The 14,017-nt window shown below is 43.0% G+C and overlaps 1 protein-coding gene across 4 annotated transcripts; it reads right to left on the bottom strand.

Moving 5' to 3' along the window:
- Nucleotides 1-5,162: 5,162 nt before the first annotated feature.
- On the bottom strand, nt 5,163-13,157 carry LOC115395226 (cytoplasmic polyadenylation element-binding protein 4-like). Of its 4 annotated transcripts, none has more exons than XM_030100663.1 (12): nt 13,023-13,157; nt 10,996-12,115; nt 10,810-10,908; nt 9,916-10,009; nt 8,839-8,889; nt 8,194-8,217; nt 7,643-7,819; nt 7,411-7,500; nt 7,182-7,300; nt 6,465-6,579; nt 6,205-6,386; nt 5,163-6,019 (listed from the first exon to the last, which is right to left on the bottom strand). In XM_030100663.1, exons 2-12 carry the CDS (start codon nt 12,058-12,060, stop codon nt 5,792-5,794), a joined length of 2,244 nt encoding a protein of 747 aa, XP_029956523.1. In that variant the 5' UTR covers nt 12,061-12,115; nt 13,023-13,157; the 3' UTR covers nt 5,163-5,791. The 4 variants fall into 4 exon arrangements, with proteins under 4 accessions (XP_029956523.1, XP_029956531.1, XP_029956539.1 ...); XM_030100671.1 differs by having other exon boundaries at nt 9,916-10,006; XM_030100679.1 differs by lacking the exon at nt 8,194-8,217.
- Between the last annotated feature and the right edge of the window lie 860 nt (nt 13,158-14,017).

Below are 14,017 nucleotides of genomic sequence, written 5' to 3'. Positions count from 1 at the left end.
CTTCAGTCACAAGATGAACAAGACAAATGGGCAATATTGTTCTTTTTCATTGTGAAATCCTGCATTCAACAAATGGATATCAGCTGTCACCAGAGCTCTCCTCTCTGCAACACATCAGTTAAGATGAGGACAGGAAAGTCAGGAAAAATGCTAGACTTATGAGAAAAGATTCTCATCAGGCTAGTGCAGTGAAAACTGAGGTGAAAAGTCATCAGAGGTATGACAGTTTGCAGGTGCAGCCCAAGAAATTACAATACCATGTAAAAGATTCATTTTTAGGATTACTCAGTTCAAATACTGACACACCCACATGTCAATATGCTCACATTTTCAAACATAGACAATAAATATCAAGATTAAGATTTTTTTTAATATTTCTGAAAAGGAAGATTTTAGAGGTTGTTTTTTATGTTTTGTTTTTTTAGCTACACTATGAATTAAAGGTGCTGTAGGCAGGATTTTGCTAGTCAATGGTAATTTTTCTGTTTTCTTTGGATTAAATGTTAGAGTATCCAATGATAATCCTTTAGGAGTGTAGCATAACTGCACTACCGCGAGAGCGCAGCGTTTCCATCGGTCTCTGTTCTGAGCTGAAAAGGAATCTCGACAGCTCCAGGTATCTTTGACCAATCAGAAGAGCCCCTGAGGCTCTAACCGTGATTGGTCGAGGGGCATTCGTCACACGTTCTTGTGGGAGGGGCTTAACTTGCGTAAGGGCGTGATGTCAGAGAAAACAGGACAGGATTGGCTGTGCTGGGTTTCAAATCGCCATCTTGCTTAGGTAAACCTAAGAAAGATGGCGGAGATGCTGAATCCTGCCTACAGCGCCTTTAATTTGAATGGTACACTTAAATTCAGGAATTTAAAAACATTAGGCCAACTTTAATTTTTGTTGACTTAATCCTTATAAAATCACAATGATCTGATTCAAATCCATCTTCCTTCAGCAGCAGCAGCACCAGCAGCAGCAGAGCTGTTCATCAGAGCAAGGCTGGAAAATGAAACCAAACAAGAAAAAGGTCACAGATGAGCAGGAGACGGCTGATGACCAGAGGGATCTAAAAAGAAAGAAGCTGCATTTAACATCAGAGCCTTCCACTGCTGCTCAGAGCCAACCTGTAAATGCAGCTAAAAGAAAGCAGGAAGACTCTGACAGAGACGAGAAATCAGAAAAGAGGGACATGAGTCAGAGAAACTGACCCGACATTTGCAATTCTACTGAGTTCTGTGGTGGAAAGTTTTAGAACATTTTCTAAATAATAAACATGTACATCCACAGATAAACATGTTTCTTTTGTGATTGTTTTATGCTTTAATGTTACGTATTCGTAAGTCATTCTACATGATACCCAATTCTCACCAGTGGCCTCACCAGGAATTTTCACAGCTTGTCGGTCGTTTTCTATTGTCCATTTAAAGAGGATGGAGCTGAATTGTTTGAAGAGAAAATCAAAGCAATTTATTTTCATCGCCTTTGCACTGCAGTCTCATTTTATGATTTAGATGTTTATTGTCAGATGAAAATCTCTGTGATTGTTACTGTGATCACTGCTGTGGGATGAGAGTCACTTCTAAAGCTAAATAGAGTTCACAAAAACGTCACTATTTTCTGAATCAGTAGCATTAAAAAAGATATTGTAGGAAAAGCAGCGTAATGAAAACAATTCTTTTGTTGCTTCATCATCAAAACATTAAAATACCTGTCCTGTCTGTATTTCAAATAGCATGAGTTGAGTTTACGGTTGGGTTCGTGTTATACTGTGTACGCTGTGCAAGAAAAATATCTATAGGAATGATGTTATTGGACCAATAAAAGAATAACACAGGCTCGCCATGGTACCTGGGATCCAAATTGACCTTGAAATGACATAAAAACAACGCTAAAGTTCACTGGCAAAAAGCAACACAGCTGGTTTCCACTGCAGCTTCTTGCACAGACTGGCTGGTCAAGCTTTGGGCTCTGTGATATGTTAGTGTCTGCTAATCTGTAGACGGCAGAACACATTTTCTCTGTAACACGGACGGCTTGTAATCTCATTCCACAGACTGTATTGTGCCCTCTGGTGATTCTATTTTGTCCCAAATCAATATTAAACAGTACAGACAAGGGTAGACGTCCACCTGTGAGTAAAATAAATGATTTGTGAAAATGGAAAACAAATCACTTCAAGTAAAGAATCATTTTGTTTCCAACATGGCAGCACTGCCTCCATTCTCAGTCTGTCCTCTGGAGGTGAGGAGAGATATTTTTGGAGGATATGAATCTGGTGACTGAGGCCATTTGTCCTACATTATGTATGTACCACTGTTAACCAGGAGGAGGCGCTGTAACAGTTAATATGCCGTTTTCCCCCTTTCAGATATGAAAGTATTCAAATCAAAGAAGAAAATTAATGTGCTAATTTAACTCACTTTAGCCCAGCAAGCAGGCTTCAGCTGCATCAAGAAGCAGGAGTAACACATGTTCACATCATTATCAAAGTCATATATAAAGAGAGAATAAAAGATGTTCTTTTCACTTTGATTTACAGTTTGAGGTATATAGAACGAATGCTCCATCTGGTTATACAAGCCTCCAGTGAATTCCAGACTTTAATGCATGTTTAGTTGAGCATAAATCAAACAACTATAGTCACAGCCATTTATAATAAAACCATAATTCCATTTGTCACTCTGGACCAACGTTGCCTTTTTAGACAAGAAAGCTCTGCTGGGACAAAAGAGGAGGTTTAGGAAGCTAAATAACACCCAGTAAGGCCTGAAATAAGCCTCGGTCTATAAATACCTCTGACCTGATTCAACCCACCGCAAGTGCTAAAAAGTGTCGTCACGCACTACAATGACATGAGGCGGATAGTTCCCAAAATTACAAGACCATCAGCAAGCAACTCGGTCCACAAACATGGAAAAAACAAACAAACAGAAGGAGCAGAAATGACTTTGAAACCACCTGAGGCGGATTTTCTTCCTCACAGCTGTTTTATTCGTTCAACATCTCACATTACAAATACTTCAAATGTATGCATACAGTTACAAACAGTTGGCAGCAAATGAATATATGACATTAGATCTTTGTTTTACTTCAATACTACAAACCAACTATAAAAACCGACGTCTTTATTGTAGCGTAAATCAATCAGGATGAAAATATAAAAATTGGAACTTACATATAAATGTGAAATGACTTAATAAAAATCAAAAATGATATCAGGTAAAAAAAAAAAAAAGTTAATAAATATAACCTTCCCAGCATTCAATTAAAAACTATTGAAATTTTGCAATCAAGTAATACTAACAGACATAATCAATATTCTTTTCATGTGAAAATGTGGAGCACAATACAGCAATTAGAAAAACTAGACACGTCAACGAGTTTAACACATCACCCCAAAAAATATAACAGAAATCTGATCAAAATGATAGTTGTACATTTCAATTGAAAATATAGCAAATGCTAAATACATTATCGACCTAGTATATACAATGTTTTCAATCACAGTAGCATGGTAGTAGCAAAATAAGTAAATAAGCACAAAACTAATGTTTAAAAATAAATTCAGGTATAAATTATTTTCTTTTGCAGACATCAGCCTGAACAAGAGGAAACACAAAATATATATTCAATGACTGCATGATTTATATGGATTGAATGACTTACACTGCGGAGAACTGTTTTTCTGGAAAGAATAAGTATTGCACATAATGGCTCAAAGTTAACTTGCAACATTAAATCACATTCAGGTTATGTCCCAAAGCATGCCACATCACAAAGGGGGGTCAAGTGATCAAGTCTCCTCACGTATGTCCTACTGAGTGTCCTCTACATTACAAAAAACGCATCCAAAGTGTTGTCACTGTGTAGATTGCATAAACATCATGTCTGTGTAAGGAAGGCAGACTCCATCATGTAAAGAGAGGCTACAAGAGAGGCGATCTCAAAGAGATACAAAAGAAAAATAGAGTTGGAAAGGGAAAGAAAAGGAGATCTAGTGCATTACATTAGGTCCTGCATTAACACTAGCCATGTTATCGCTTACGCATGCCAAGAATAAGTAGAACTTACAGGCAGTCCCAGAAAGAGGATCTAAATATTCAGACGGCTGATATCCACTCCGGTGAGAGAAGGGAAGAGTTCACATTGACCAAAGCCCAAACATTTACCCTAAATGGTGATCTTTATCCACTACACCTAGGAGCAAAATATCAGATTATATTTTCAAGACTATCAAAATCAGTTTAGAAAGATCTTGCCATGCCTTAGGATCCTGTAATTATGTTTATCAGGAGAGGGGGAGAATCCATATATGACTGGCTAATGATAGCCTTTTTTCCCCATTTTTTTTTTAATCTACAGAGTCACACCAATGCACCAGACAATTTTCAAATTTACCAGCACTTAAATATATAAAAGCTAATTGAAAATTATATTAACATCATTCTTTTTTTTTTTTAAATTAAGTTTACCATAAATGCAGATCTCTTAGTAACAAAGGTACAAAATTATTTTTCACCAAGTGAAAAAAATGAGGTATTGCAAAAGGAGTTCTCCCATCTGTGAAAAATGTGCCTAAAATGACTATTGAAAAAAATATTTAGAAAAGTAGTGCATAATAAATGTATATATGTTCATGACAAAATAATCAGCTATAAAACACTGTACAAAAATCAGCAGGCCATGTATAAAATAATATCTTTATCTCTGTGACAGCAAATTCTAGCTACTACCATATCCAACCACAACACTTGTGATAGAAGCTCCAGTCATGGTAGAGCGTGCAGTGGTACACCATGAGGACAGCTCAGGGAGACTGGACTGTGCATTCCCATTAGTTTGTACTACATTAGCATGTTAGCTTCCAGTGCTAATATCCCTGACAATATAAAGTGAGTAAATACTACTGCCAATACCTGAGCCCTGAGGGCTGTGTCTTAAACAGCTGAAACCTACAAACCCAAAAATCCAGCCTTTCCTCCGTCGCGTGACAAGAAAAAACACAACATTATCCTGAAGACCCTCAGATTATCGTCTGGTTTTTTTTTTGATGATGCGTTTAGGCCAATCTTTGGTTTTGCCCTTTCTGGTTACAAAGCGGTGACTTCTAAACCGAGACCTAGAAACACGTGCCGACAATCTAAAACGCGTGTGCCAAACCGAGGGGAGATTTTGTTTTTTTTTGTGTGTGTGACGTGGCCAAGATGCTATACACTGAGCTGCTTGGAAAAAAAATTCACTCATCCATCCATCTGAAACTGAGTCCCTCCTCTGTTTAACCCAACCATTTGCACTCAACCTTTGGTAAATGGTACAGTTGTTCTCTAATCCTGCAAGCAAAAAAGTAAGAAAATGCACCCTTTTTAAACTCAACATCCATAGTTAGTATATTGATTTAGTTATGATGAACCTCACTTAAACTTTAGGTTACTCTCCACAACAAATGTAAGCAGCTTCGCCGGCTAACATGGAAAGAAAATACAGTCAAGTCAAAAAAAAAAAAGAAAACAGAAAAGAAAAAAAAAACATCTAAATCCAAATCTAATGCGTCCATATGCTCATGCACACTTAAAGTCAAAACATAAATGGGATTTCACTCTTTTTAGCATTTGCTTCTTTTAGAAGGTCCAATTTAAAAAAAATAAATTAATCTTTTGTTTGTTTTTTTTTTCAAACTTAAAAGAAAAGTGCATTTATATTTCATATCGTAGCCCACACCCCTTCCCTTACTACCCCCTTTCTCTCAGTCCCTCCCCCGAAATCCTGGCGCCACCTCCGGCCCCCTCGCCCTCTCTCGCCTCAGTTCCAGCGGAAGGAGATGTGTCGCGGCCGATCCCCCCCCTCCTTCACCAGCGGCTTGTGGAACTCGCGGCCCGCCCGGGAGTGGATGGCGGCCCAGCAGTACTCGCAGTAGTACTGCAGACAGGTCACGTTCGCGCAGAAGAAAGGAGCGAACTTCCCGCCGCAGCGAGTGCCCTGGCACTCGTCACACAGCTGGTCGTCCAGGACATATGGCTTCACTTCCACCTGAGAGGAGAGATTAAATGGATGACGGAGGAAGGCGGGGGGGAAAGTGACAAAATGGAGGCCGTGGAAACATCTGAATGTGCGCGCAGCGGCATGTTGGACAGGCTTAAATGAATATTTTATGAGAACCCACTCTTTATTTTTAGGATCAAAACACAAGAGCCGCTGGCGGCGGATCAACTCACCCGTTTATCAATCTCCCCGTGCTGCAGCTGAACAAACCGGGCACTGATGGCTGCAATGTAGCTTTGCTGATTGGAGAAGGCCACTCGCCCCGCCCCCTTGGGATACTTCAGTTCGGGGTCCGTGTCGATCCCGGCGTAACACACTCCTCCATACAGGCGATCCATAATCATGGCGAGTTCGACTGGAACACGAGGCAGCCGACGTTATGGTGGCGTTTAGGAAGGGTCGCACGGACGCGGTGAAGTCACCTCACACGTACCTGCGCGCAGGGGGCGAGGGACGCCTCCCACAAAGATGGTCTTCCTCGGGTCCAACGGCTGGGAGCCGTCCATCACAAAGTCACTGTCGTTCAGGTTCCAGGGACGAATCTGCACCTGTGAAAAACAACAACAACAAAACGTCTGAGTCACACTCCAGAGCGAAGTGAGCAAGAAATACAATGACGTGTGTAAAAATAACATGTGGACACCATTTTAGCTCTGTACGCCGTCACAATGAAATGAATTGATCAAGATGCTTTTCACATTCAGTTTGAAATTGAAAATATTAACTTGAGCATTTCTTTTTTTGGAGGACTTTTCATATTTACTCCCAAAATGTGAAAAACACTGTGTTCTTTCTCCTTGCCTTGCGTGCACGTCTACAAGGATGATTCAGGGTTACAGAGAAAGAATCAAAGCAGCAATTGTAGCGATAATCTGGACTGAAGGTGCCGAATGGAGAGAGTGACCGTGTGTGGCCACTTCCAACTCGTTAATGTTTATTTAAAACTAATATCTAACAGCTGATCATTTAAGAACATAATCACTTTTTATGATAAATTAAAGGCTTATTGGAACTGCTGCTATCAGAAGACCCAAGTATGTCTGTGGCTTTTCCACTCAGGTTGAGGTTTACACTCAGGACCGTTTGCATGGAGAGCAGATGCGCCATATTTCAGCTGGTTTCCATGTTTCGGCTCCAGCGGGTCACTCACAGGTTTGTCTTTAATGGTGGGGCTGGACACACACAGGTAAAGCTTGCCATCCTCCTGAATGCAGGCGTCAATCAGAGCCTGAACAGAGCTCTCATCTTGAAACAGCAGGAATGCATATCCTGGAAATGTTGGACAGTCACAACAATGAGGAAACTCAACTGCAGGAAAAACTGAAAAAGATAACCTCGACACGTCGGCGCGGTTATATTGTTGAGCTGGTTCGGCTCACCTTTTGGAGGAAAATAGGACTTGCTCTCTGCCTTATGGGGCCAGTCCACAAACAGATGACCAAAGCGACGGAAACTGGCAGTGATTTCATCTGAAACGAGAATCAGTGAAGATGTCAGTACTGGTTTAACACAGCAAACTAGCAACACAGAATTTGAAGAACAAAATTATGCACAAAAGAAAAAATCAAAAATAATTCTGGATATGTGTTGTAAGTTGGTGAAGTTTTCTACCTTCGTCTATGTCCGGAGGCAGCCCTCCAACAAACACTTTGCGGGAGTAGCGCTCCACACGCTCGCCGTTGAGGTGTGGGAAGCAGTGGGCCGACCCGAGCCCGGCCAGCCCCTGGTCACCGGACTCGTCTTCTCCGAAAGATCGCTCATCCTCCATGGGGAAAAGAGAGGAGTGGCCTGGAAAGGAAGATAATTACGATTACAAAACATTAACTCCTCCTGCTGATTTGAAGTTGAAAACGATCTTTATGATTTTGAAAGACAGTGGAAAGATTGATTCAAAGTAAACAAATTAAACTCCGTGTTGAGGATTGCAAAGGTAGCTGTGAATGATGAAGGGAATTATGACTACTAGATCTGGACAGGCAACCTGTAAGTACTGCTGATCCTCGTGGAAACAGTGTTCTCAAGCCCTCGCAACATTCAAGGCAGAATAATCAGTGATGCTGATGAGATCAAGCTGACAAACAGGCACGACGACACAATCACATCGGAAGATATTGATGCTTTCTAAGTCACAGAGAAATCAAGACATCAGGGTCAGGGTTTACCTCGTCTTCTGCCATAACTTCTTGCTGCATGTGAAACAACACAAAAACAGCTTCTTGAAAAAAAAGACACAAGACCAAGACATGGAAAACACTGCCTGGGCTTTTCATTAATTTCCTGTTTTACCAGCTGAAATGGCTGCAAATGTTTTTAAATAACATCGACTCTGAAAGGTCACGGGACAAAAGGCTCAAGACTTCAAAAACTAGAATAAACGTGGTGTAAAAATACATCGTCTGACAGGATTTTTTTTGTCATCTTATTTTGCTGTCAGCTCTTTAAAACAACAAAAAAAAACCTGCTGAACAACATTATTAGTTTCCTTTGTGATGAAGCTGCCTTTTCAGCCATTTAGCACAGGTGACCTGCATGGCAGCTGTACAGCCGGCGATGACACGACTGCAAAGTCATTTCATGATCTTTACTATTTGCTTTATGACTCAGTGAGGCTTTGTGCTGTATAAACATTTGTTTTCTTCTGTCATGAGCCCAACAGAAAAGCTTCCTATAAACATTTCGAAAAGAGGACACCCGACCTGAATCTCCATTTTAAGAAAAGACTTTTTATCTGTATGAGGGAAGGCAATAACTCCCAGCCCTGACCTCAGCTACAGTGCGGCATACTTGCGTGCAGATCATTTACATACCATTCATAGGTAGAGGCCCGTCTCCACCCTGGTGAGAGAAACTGTAGCGTCCTAAAAGACAAGAGCAAGAGAGGCCGGAGAGAGGATTATCTTCTCTCATATCTGAAAAGCTACCAAACGGCTTCGACACAAGTCGATATAAACCGACTGGTTATAACCTATTTACAGATTAGTGACTTTTAAATAAAGGTCATGAAAACATCCTCATGACAGGACGACTGTCAAGAGACGGCGGACGCGTCAAGTTGTTCAAATGAGCCTCCACAGCTGAACGCGCTGTAAAATGGCTCTGTGGCTAATTCAAACTGAGGTGTTTTATGGGAGCATTACAGTCGATGTCAAATAGTCTCTCATGCAAAAATTATCATGGAAAAATACAGAAATGTACCGTTAGTCTTAACCGTTGTTTATTCAAACATGTCACATTCATGATCTGACTGCAACATGAGTAAAAAAGGTCATTTAGATATGTTGGAGAGGAAAACAAAAACAGTACACAAAAAGCTCAGTCCACTCCTACATAACATTCATAAAACCACATTACAGCAAGAGTTTAAAATACACGAGGAGTCATACTGTTCATCTGCTCCAAAGAATGTCAGACAGGTTTTAGAGCATCATACAAAACTGAAATCATGTATGAGTAACTGATGTGGTGGAGCACAACGCTGCTGCCGAGTGTGTGTGTGTGTGTGTGTGTGTGTGTGTGTGGATGTGTGTGTGTGTGTGTTTGCTCTGTGATGGACTGCAGGCCTGTCAGCCAGGAGAGGCCCCGATCCCCCTGGATAAAGTGGGAATGAAGACGGATGGATGGACAGACCCAGTCTTTTTGGTATCATCATCAAGACTCAACATTCTTATATCTAAATTATTCTCAGCCCCACAAAGTCACCGCAAGTCAAAAAGGAAAAAATCTCAAAACGGACGTCTTTAAACTCGAGTCCTGGAGCCACAGAATCTCCATCACTGTGAAATAATTCTTAATTTCTGCTTGTTTCCATTTGCAAAGAATTTACCTACAACGGCAGCAGTGAGGCAAACCATCCCTACCTCGCGATCATTAGTGTGGGAACCAACCTTTTAAGGAATCCTGCTCAGCCCTCATAATGTCAATCAGGGAGTTCTCCAGAGAGTGCATGCTGAAACCATCAAAGGACCGTGTTCGCTCCTGCTGAAAGAGGGGAAGACAACAATTAGCCTCCTCACTTCCCACATCACCATTTCCAGCAGCAACAGCAAAGGGATCTCTGACACAGTTTTGCTATTATGCTAATAAACTAATAATAAAAAGCAGCAGACGTCATGTCTGCAGAAACTCTAAGCTGTAAACACAGAAAGAAGCTTAGGACATGCTGGGGAAAGAAAACACTGGCATTTCTGTGAAGTACATCTTTCAACTACAAATACCAGAATCCAAAAAAAAAAAAAAAAAGACATCACTCTTCAATATGACGACATTCAAATCAGTGCAAACTGTATTCCGACACAACACAATTTAAAGAAACAATAGACACAAGGAGAAAAAGTGTGAGAAAGCTACGACACATGACGCACGAGGCACATCAGTCGAAGATGCATCACTGTGTATATAAAAGGCTTGAGAGCATGAGAGGCTGCAGAGGAGCACAAGACTTCTAAAATCAGGACAAGAGGAAAACCATGTGATCAGACCAGTTGATAAGACAGCTCTCCTTTAACTAAATGTTCTAGATAAGGCCTGCGACGGAAACACGAACAATAAGTTTCAATTCAGCCGTTCGGTTGGCTTAGCTGTCACGTATCCCTTTTTCGCTCAATAGCTCATTTGTTGCATTTGATACAGCTAAGAACGCTTAACAGGATTAACATGATCTGCCTGCAGGAAATATATTGAAAAAGACACTCAAAAAAAGGAAACCTACTAGACCACAACGTAAGAATTTTGATATATTCGTTAACTAGATTCGCAGTTCTACGTGTTAAATAGCCCACCTGAAAAGGATAAACGCTGTCATTGCGGCTCATACTGTCCTCCACCCAGCCTTTGTGATTGATGCCAGAGTTATTTCGGGGAAACTTCTGCGAGGAAACCTAGTGAGCAAAATATTTGAATCAATGAATGTGAAGATCTCCAATAATTCAACGCTGCTTGAGGCGATGCATTACACGATAATGTACCTGGTTGTTAGCGAAGGACTTCTTGAGAGGGGAAATGGAGTTGAGGCCCGTCATCCCCCCACCTACACCCCTCCGGTACTCGCGAACACCCTGTGTGCCTCCCCATCCACCATACCCACCCGGGCTCCAGGACGTGGATGTGGGAGTGGAGGGGCTCTGGTAGCTTCCCCATGGGGAGGGGGGTTTGCTCTGGGTGGGAGCAAGGTGGGGCAGCTGGGTAAAGGGTCCGGTGCGATGGGGGTGAGGCGGGAAGGAGGGCTGGGGTGGATGGGGGCTAGCCGGGGAACGCCGATGCTGCTGAGGAACCCCCTGGCCGTGCGGGTGGTAGTGCTGGGGGTGAGGTGTCGGAGGGTGGTGCTGGGAGACCGGGCCGATCTGCGGGGAGAAACTGCCTCCCGCTCCAAAGCCAGGGCCGGCGTGGTGGGAGAAGTTCTGGAACAACAGGGGAGGGCCGTTGGCGTTGGAGCCGGCGGGACCGAAGAAGCCGCTAACATCTTCCCCGACCACCGGGGACTGGGTGGATGGAACGGCGGGGGACCAGTTGTTGAAGCTCGTCAGCGAGGATGAGGAGGAGGTGGATTGTGCGCAGCTCGTACCCATTCCCAGGCTGTCCTGGTAGTCAAAACCGCTGAGCACGGGGGACTCCATTCTTAACTTCTCTTTCCCGCCGCTGCTCTCCAAGGAACCCTTCTCCAGTGAGCCATCTTCGGGCAGCGCTCCCTCAAGATCTCCTAGGCCTCCTCCGGTCTCCTGCTGGCCCGGAGACAGGGTCTGGGGCTGGGCCTGGACCTGAGCCTTCTCCTGCATGTCCTGGATGTCCAAGGCCTTGGACTTGTCTGACTCCAGAATCTCATCTTGCATGTTACTGTGCTGGGCTACGGCAGGGAACAGCCAAGCACTGCCCCCATTGGTGGAGCAGGTGTTATTTACGAAGGAAGGGGGGCTGGGGGGGTTGGAGGGGTGGTGAGGGTGCTGGGGTTGAAGGTGAGGAGGGATCCTTACAGGGAAAGCAGATTTGTTACCACTGCCGTTCTTCACCAGAACTCCAAACCCGTAGTCCCCCATTTAGGACAAGCAGTAAATCTTCAATTCACTCTTGGCTTTCACCGTCTTGTTTGTTCTAAAACGAGGGTCGGGGGAGGTAAGAAGAGGAAGAGGGGGGGAAGAAAAAGCACGAGACTGTTACACCTCAAGCTGATAATAAATAAATAAAAACACAAGACTGGTAAAACGCAGCGGCTGAGCCTGGGCTGCACCCTGCCCGGTCTTGTGATGCAATCAATGAGATTAAATCATTGACTCGGCCCGGCTATGGGAGGCCTGGATGAAATATAACACTCCAGCCGGGCAGGCAGACCGAGGAAAACACCCAGCCTTACCGGAGCAGGCGGCTAGCAGCCCGGAGCTGCTGGAGCTGACGTCTCCAAAAAGGTCGTTACGCAGCTAGCAGCGAGCTAACAGCTGCTCCGCCGCCTTCCCATGTGCCCTTATTAATCACGCAGATCCACAAACAGCCTATTTTTAAAATAAAGTGCGTTGCGGCACAAACAGTGACGGCCCGGCCGCCGTGCCGGACCGCGGCGCGTGCACCTACCCGATTAATCTTCCCTTTCAGGCAATGACCTCCTGGTACGCGACCATTTAAATAGAGGAAAATGTTGATGACGTCTCCTGTCTGTTCTGGATCTGGGGTAGTTCCCTTCAGCCGCTCGGCTAGGATAATAGCGGCTAAAGGAGGCGATAAACCGACGCGAACGGCGACAAGGTTCGCCACAAATCCCACCGATGCACTCAGTGGACGGTCAAACGGCAGATTAGTCCCCCGGACATGACAAATTGGACACCGTGCGAGGGCTCTCTAAGCGACCTCGTCTGTTTCGTGTCCTGTACGTTCAATGTCACACAGCCTACCGATCCTTGTCATCATTTTTTTTTCACATCTCGAAATAACGCGACACCATCTCGACAAACTGCGCAAACGCCCACTCGAACGGGTTTCTCTAGATGATATGTCGGAGCATAGCTACCTTCAGTTCGGCGTCATGACCTTATCGTTTAGACGTTGCCATATTTTAGCGTTATTCCTTTTTCTGCATTTCCTAAGCAAGCCGGTGTAAATGGTCTCCTCTCTTCTACATGACAGCTGGGCCAGTCGGGACACACTTCCGTCTAGAAGCCCCGCCCTCCCCGCAGCCGCCAGCCAATAGAGGTTAGGATTTCCCTCTGACACCCCGCCTACTTTAGCTAAAATCGGACAACTGATTGGATACTGGTAGGAAGGATCCGCCCACAGCTCTGCTTCTCAATGAATGGCAGATACGCTCAAGACGTTCTCCTCCCAAATAAGGATGTCTTGAAATCAATGGGAGGAGTTGCTGCAGGGAAAACATTAACTATCCAAGCAAAAATCTGACCGAACAAGACAAAAAACAAACATATTTCTCAAAGAACACTTTTAGTGAATGGAATTTAAAACTTTAAAAAAAAAGTCGAGTTCAATGGTTCCACCCATCAATACTGAAATTCAGATGGATTAATTTGGCTCAGCAAATGTTTCCAGCTTCACAAACCAAAAGTTACATATTTACATGTCACATAAATTCTCAAATTCAAATGCATAAGACTTCCCCCTACTGCTATGCCAACATATCAATCACCAATATTTCACATAAAAAAAAATAAATAAATAATAAAATCAAGTTCCAAATCAAATACTAAACTCTTCTTCGTCGTTCAGCATGATGGTATGACCAACCAGACTTTTTTTGTCCATCTTTATGAAGATACATTAGAAGCAGAGTGAATTTTTTCACAATTGAAAAAGTAAGATTTCATCATGAAAAGTAAAAAAAAAAAAAGTAATAACTTACCTTTGTGCTGACTCTTTCCACTGTATGATTGTCCTATTTTATCATCCCCAACACTAAAAACATCTGCATGTGGACTGTCTTTTCTTTATTGTACTCTACTGTAAACACCAATACCAGTCACAGTGTTTTGTGCTGCTGTAGCTCCCCTGTGG

This window comes from Salarias fasciatus, chromosome 2 (assembly GCF_902148845.1).
Source record: "Salarias fasciatus chromosome 2, fSalaFa1.1, whole genome shotgun sequence".
NCBI classification, from domain to species: Eukaryota; Metazoa; Chordata; class Actinopteri; order Blenniiformes; family Blenniidae; genus Salarias; species Salarias fasciatus.
This window is presented reverse-complemented; position numbering and strand designations above follow the sequence as displayed.

Excerpts from the sequence above, each read along its gene's own strand:
- LOC115395226 (XM_030100663.1), bottom strand. The coding sequence starts at position 12,060 with ATGGGGGACTACGGGTTTGGAGTTCTGGTGAAGAACGGCAGTGGTAAC. Across the intron at positions 8,218-8,838 it reads CGGGCCTCTACCTATGAATG|CAAGAAGTTATGGCAGAAGA; the intron begins GTATGTAAATGA and ends TTTCACATGCAG. Across the intron at positions 6,020-6,204 it reads ACGGGGAGATTGATAAACGG|GTGGAAGTGAAGCCATATGT; the intron begins GTGAGTTGATCC and ends CTCTCCTCTCAG.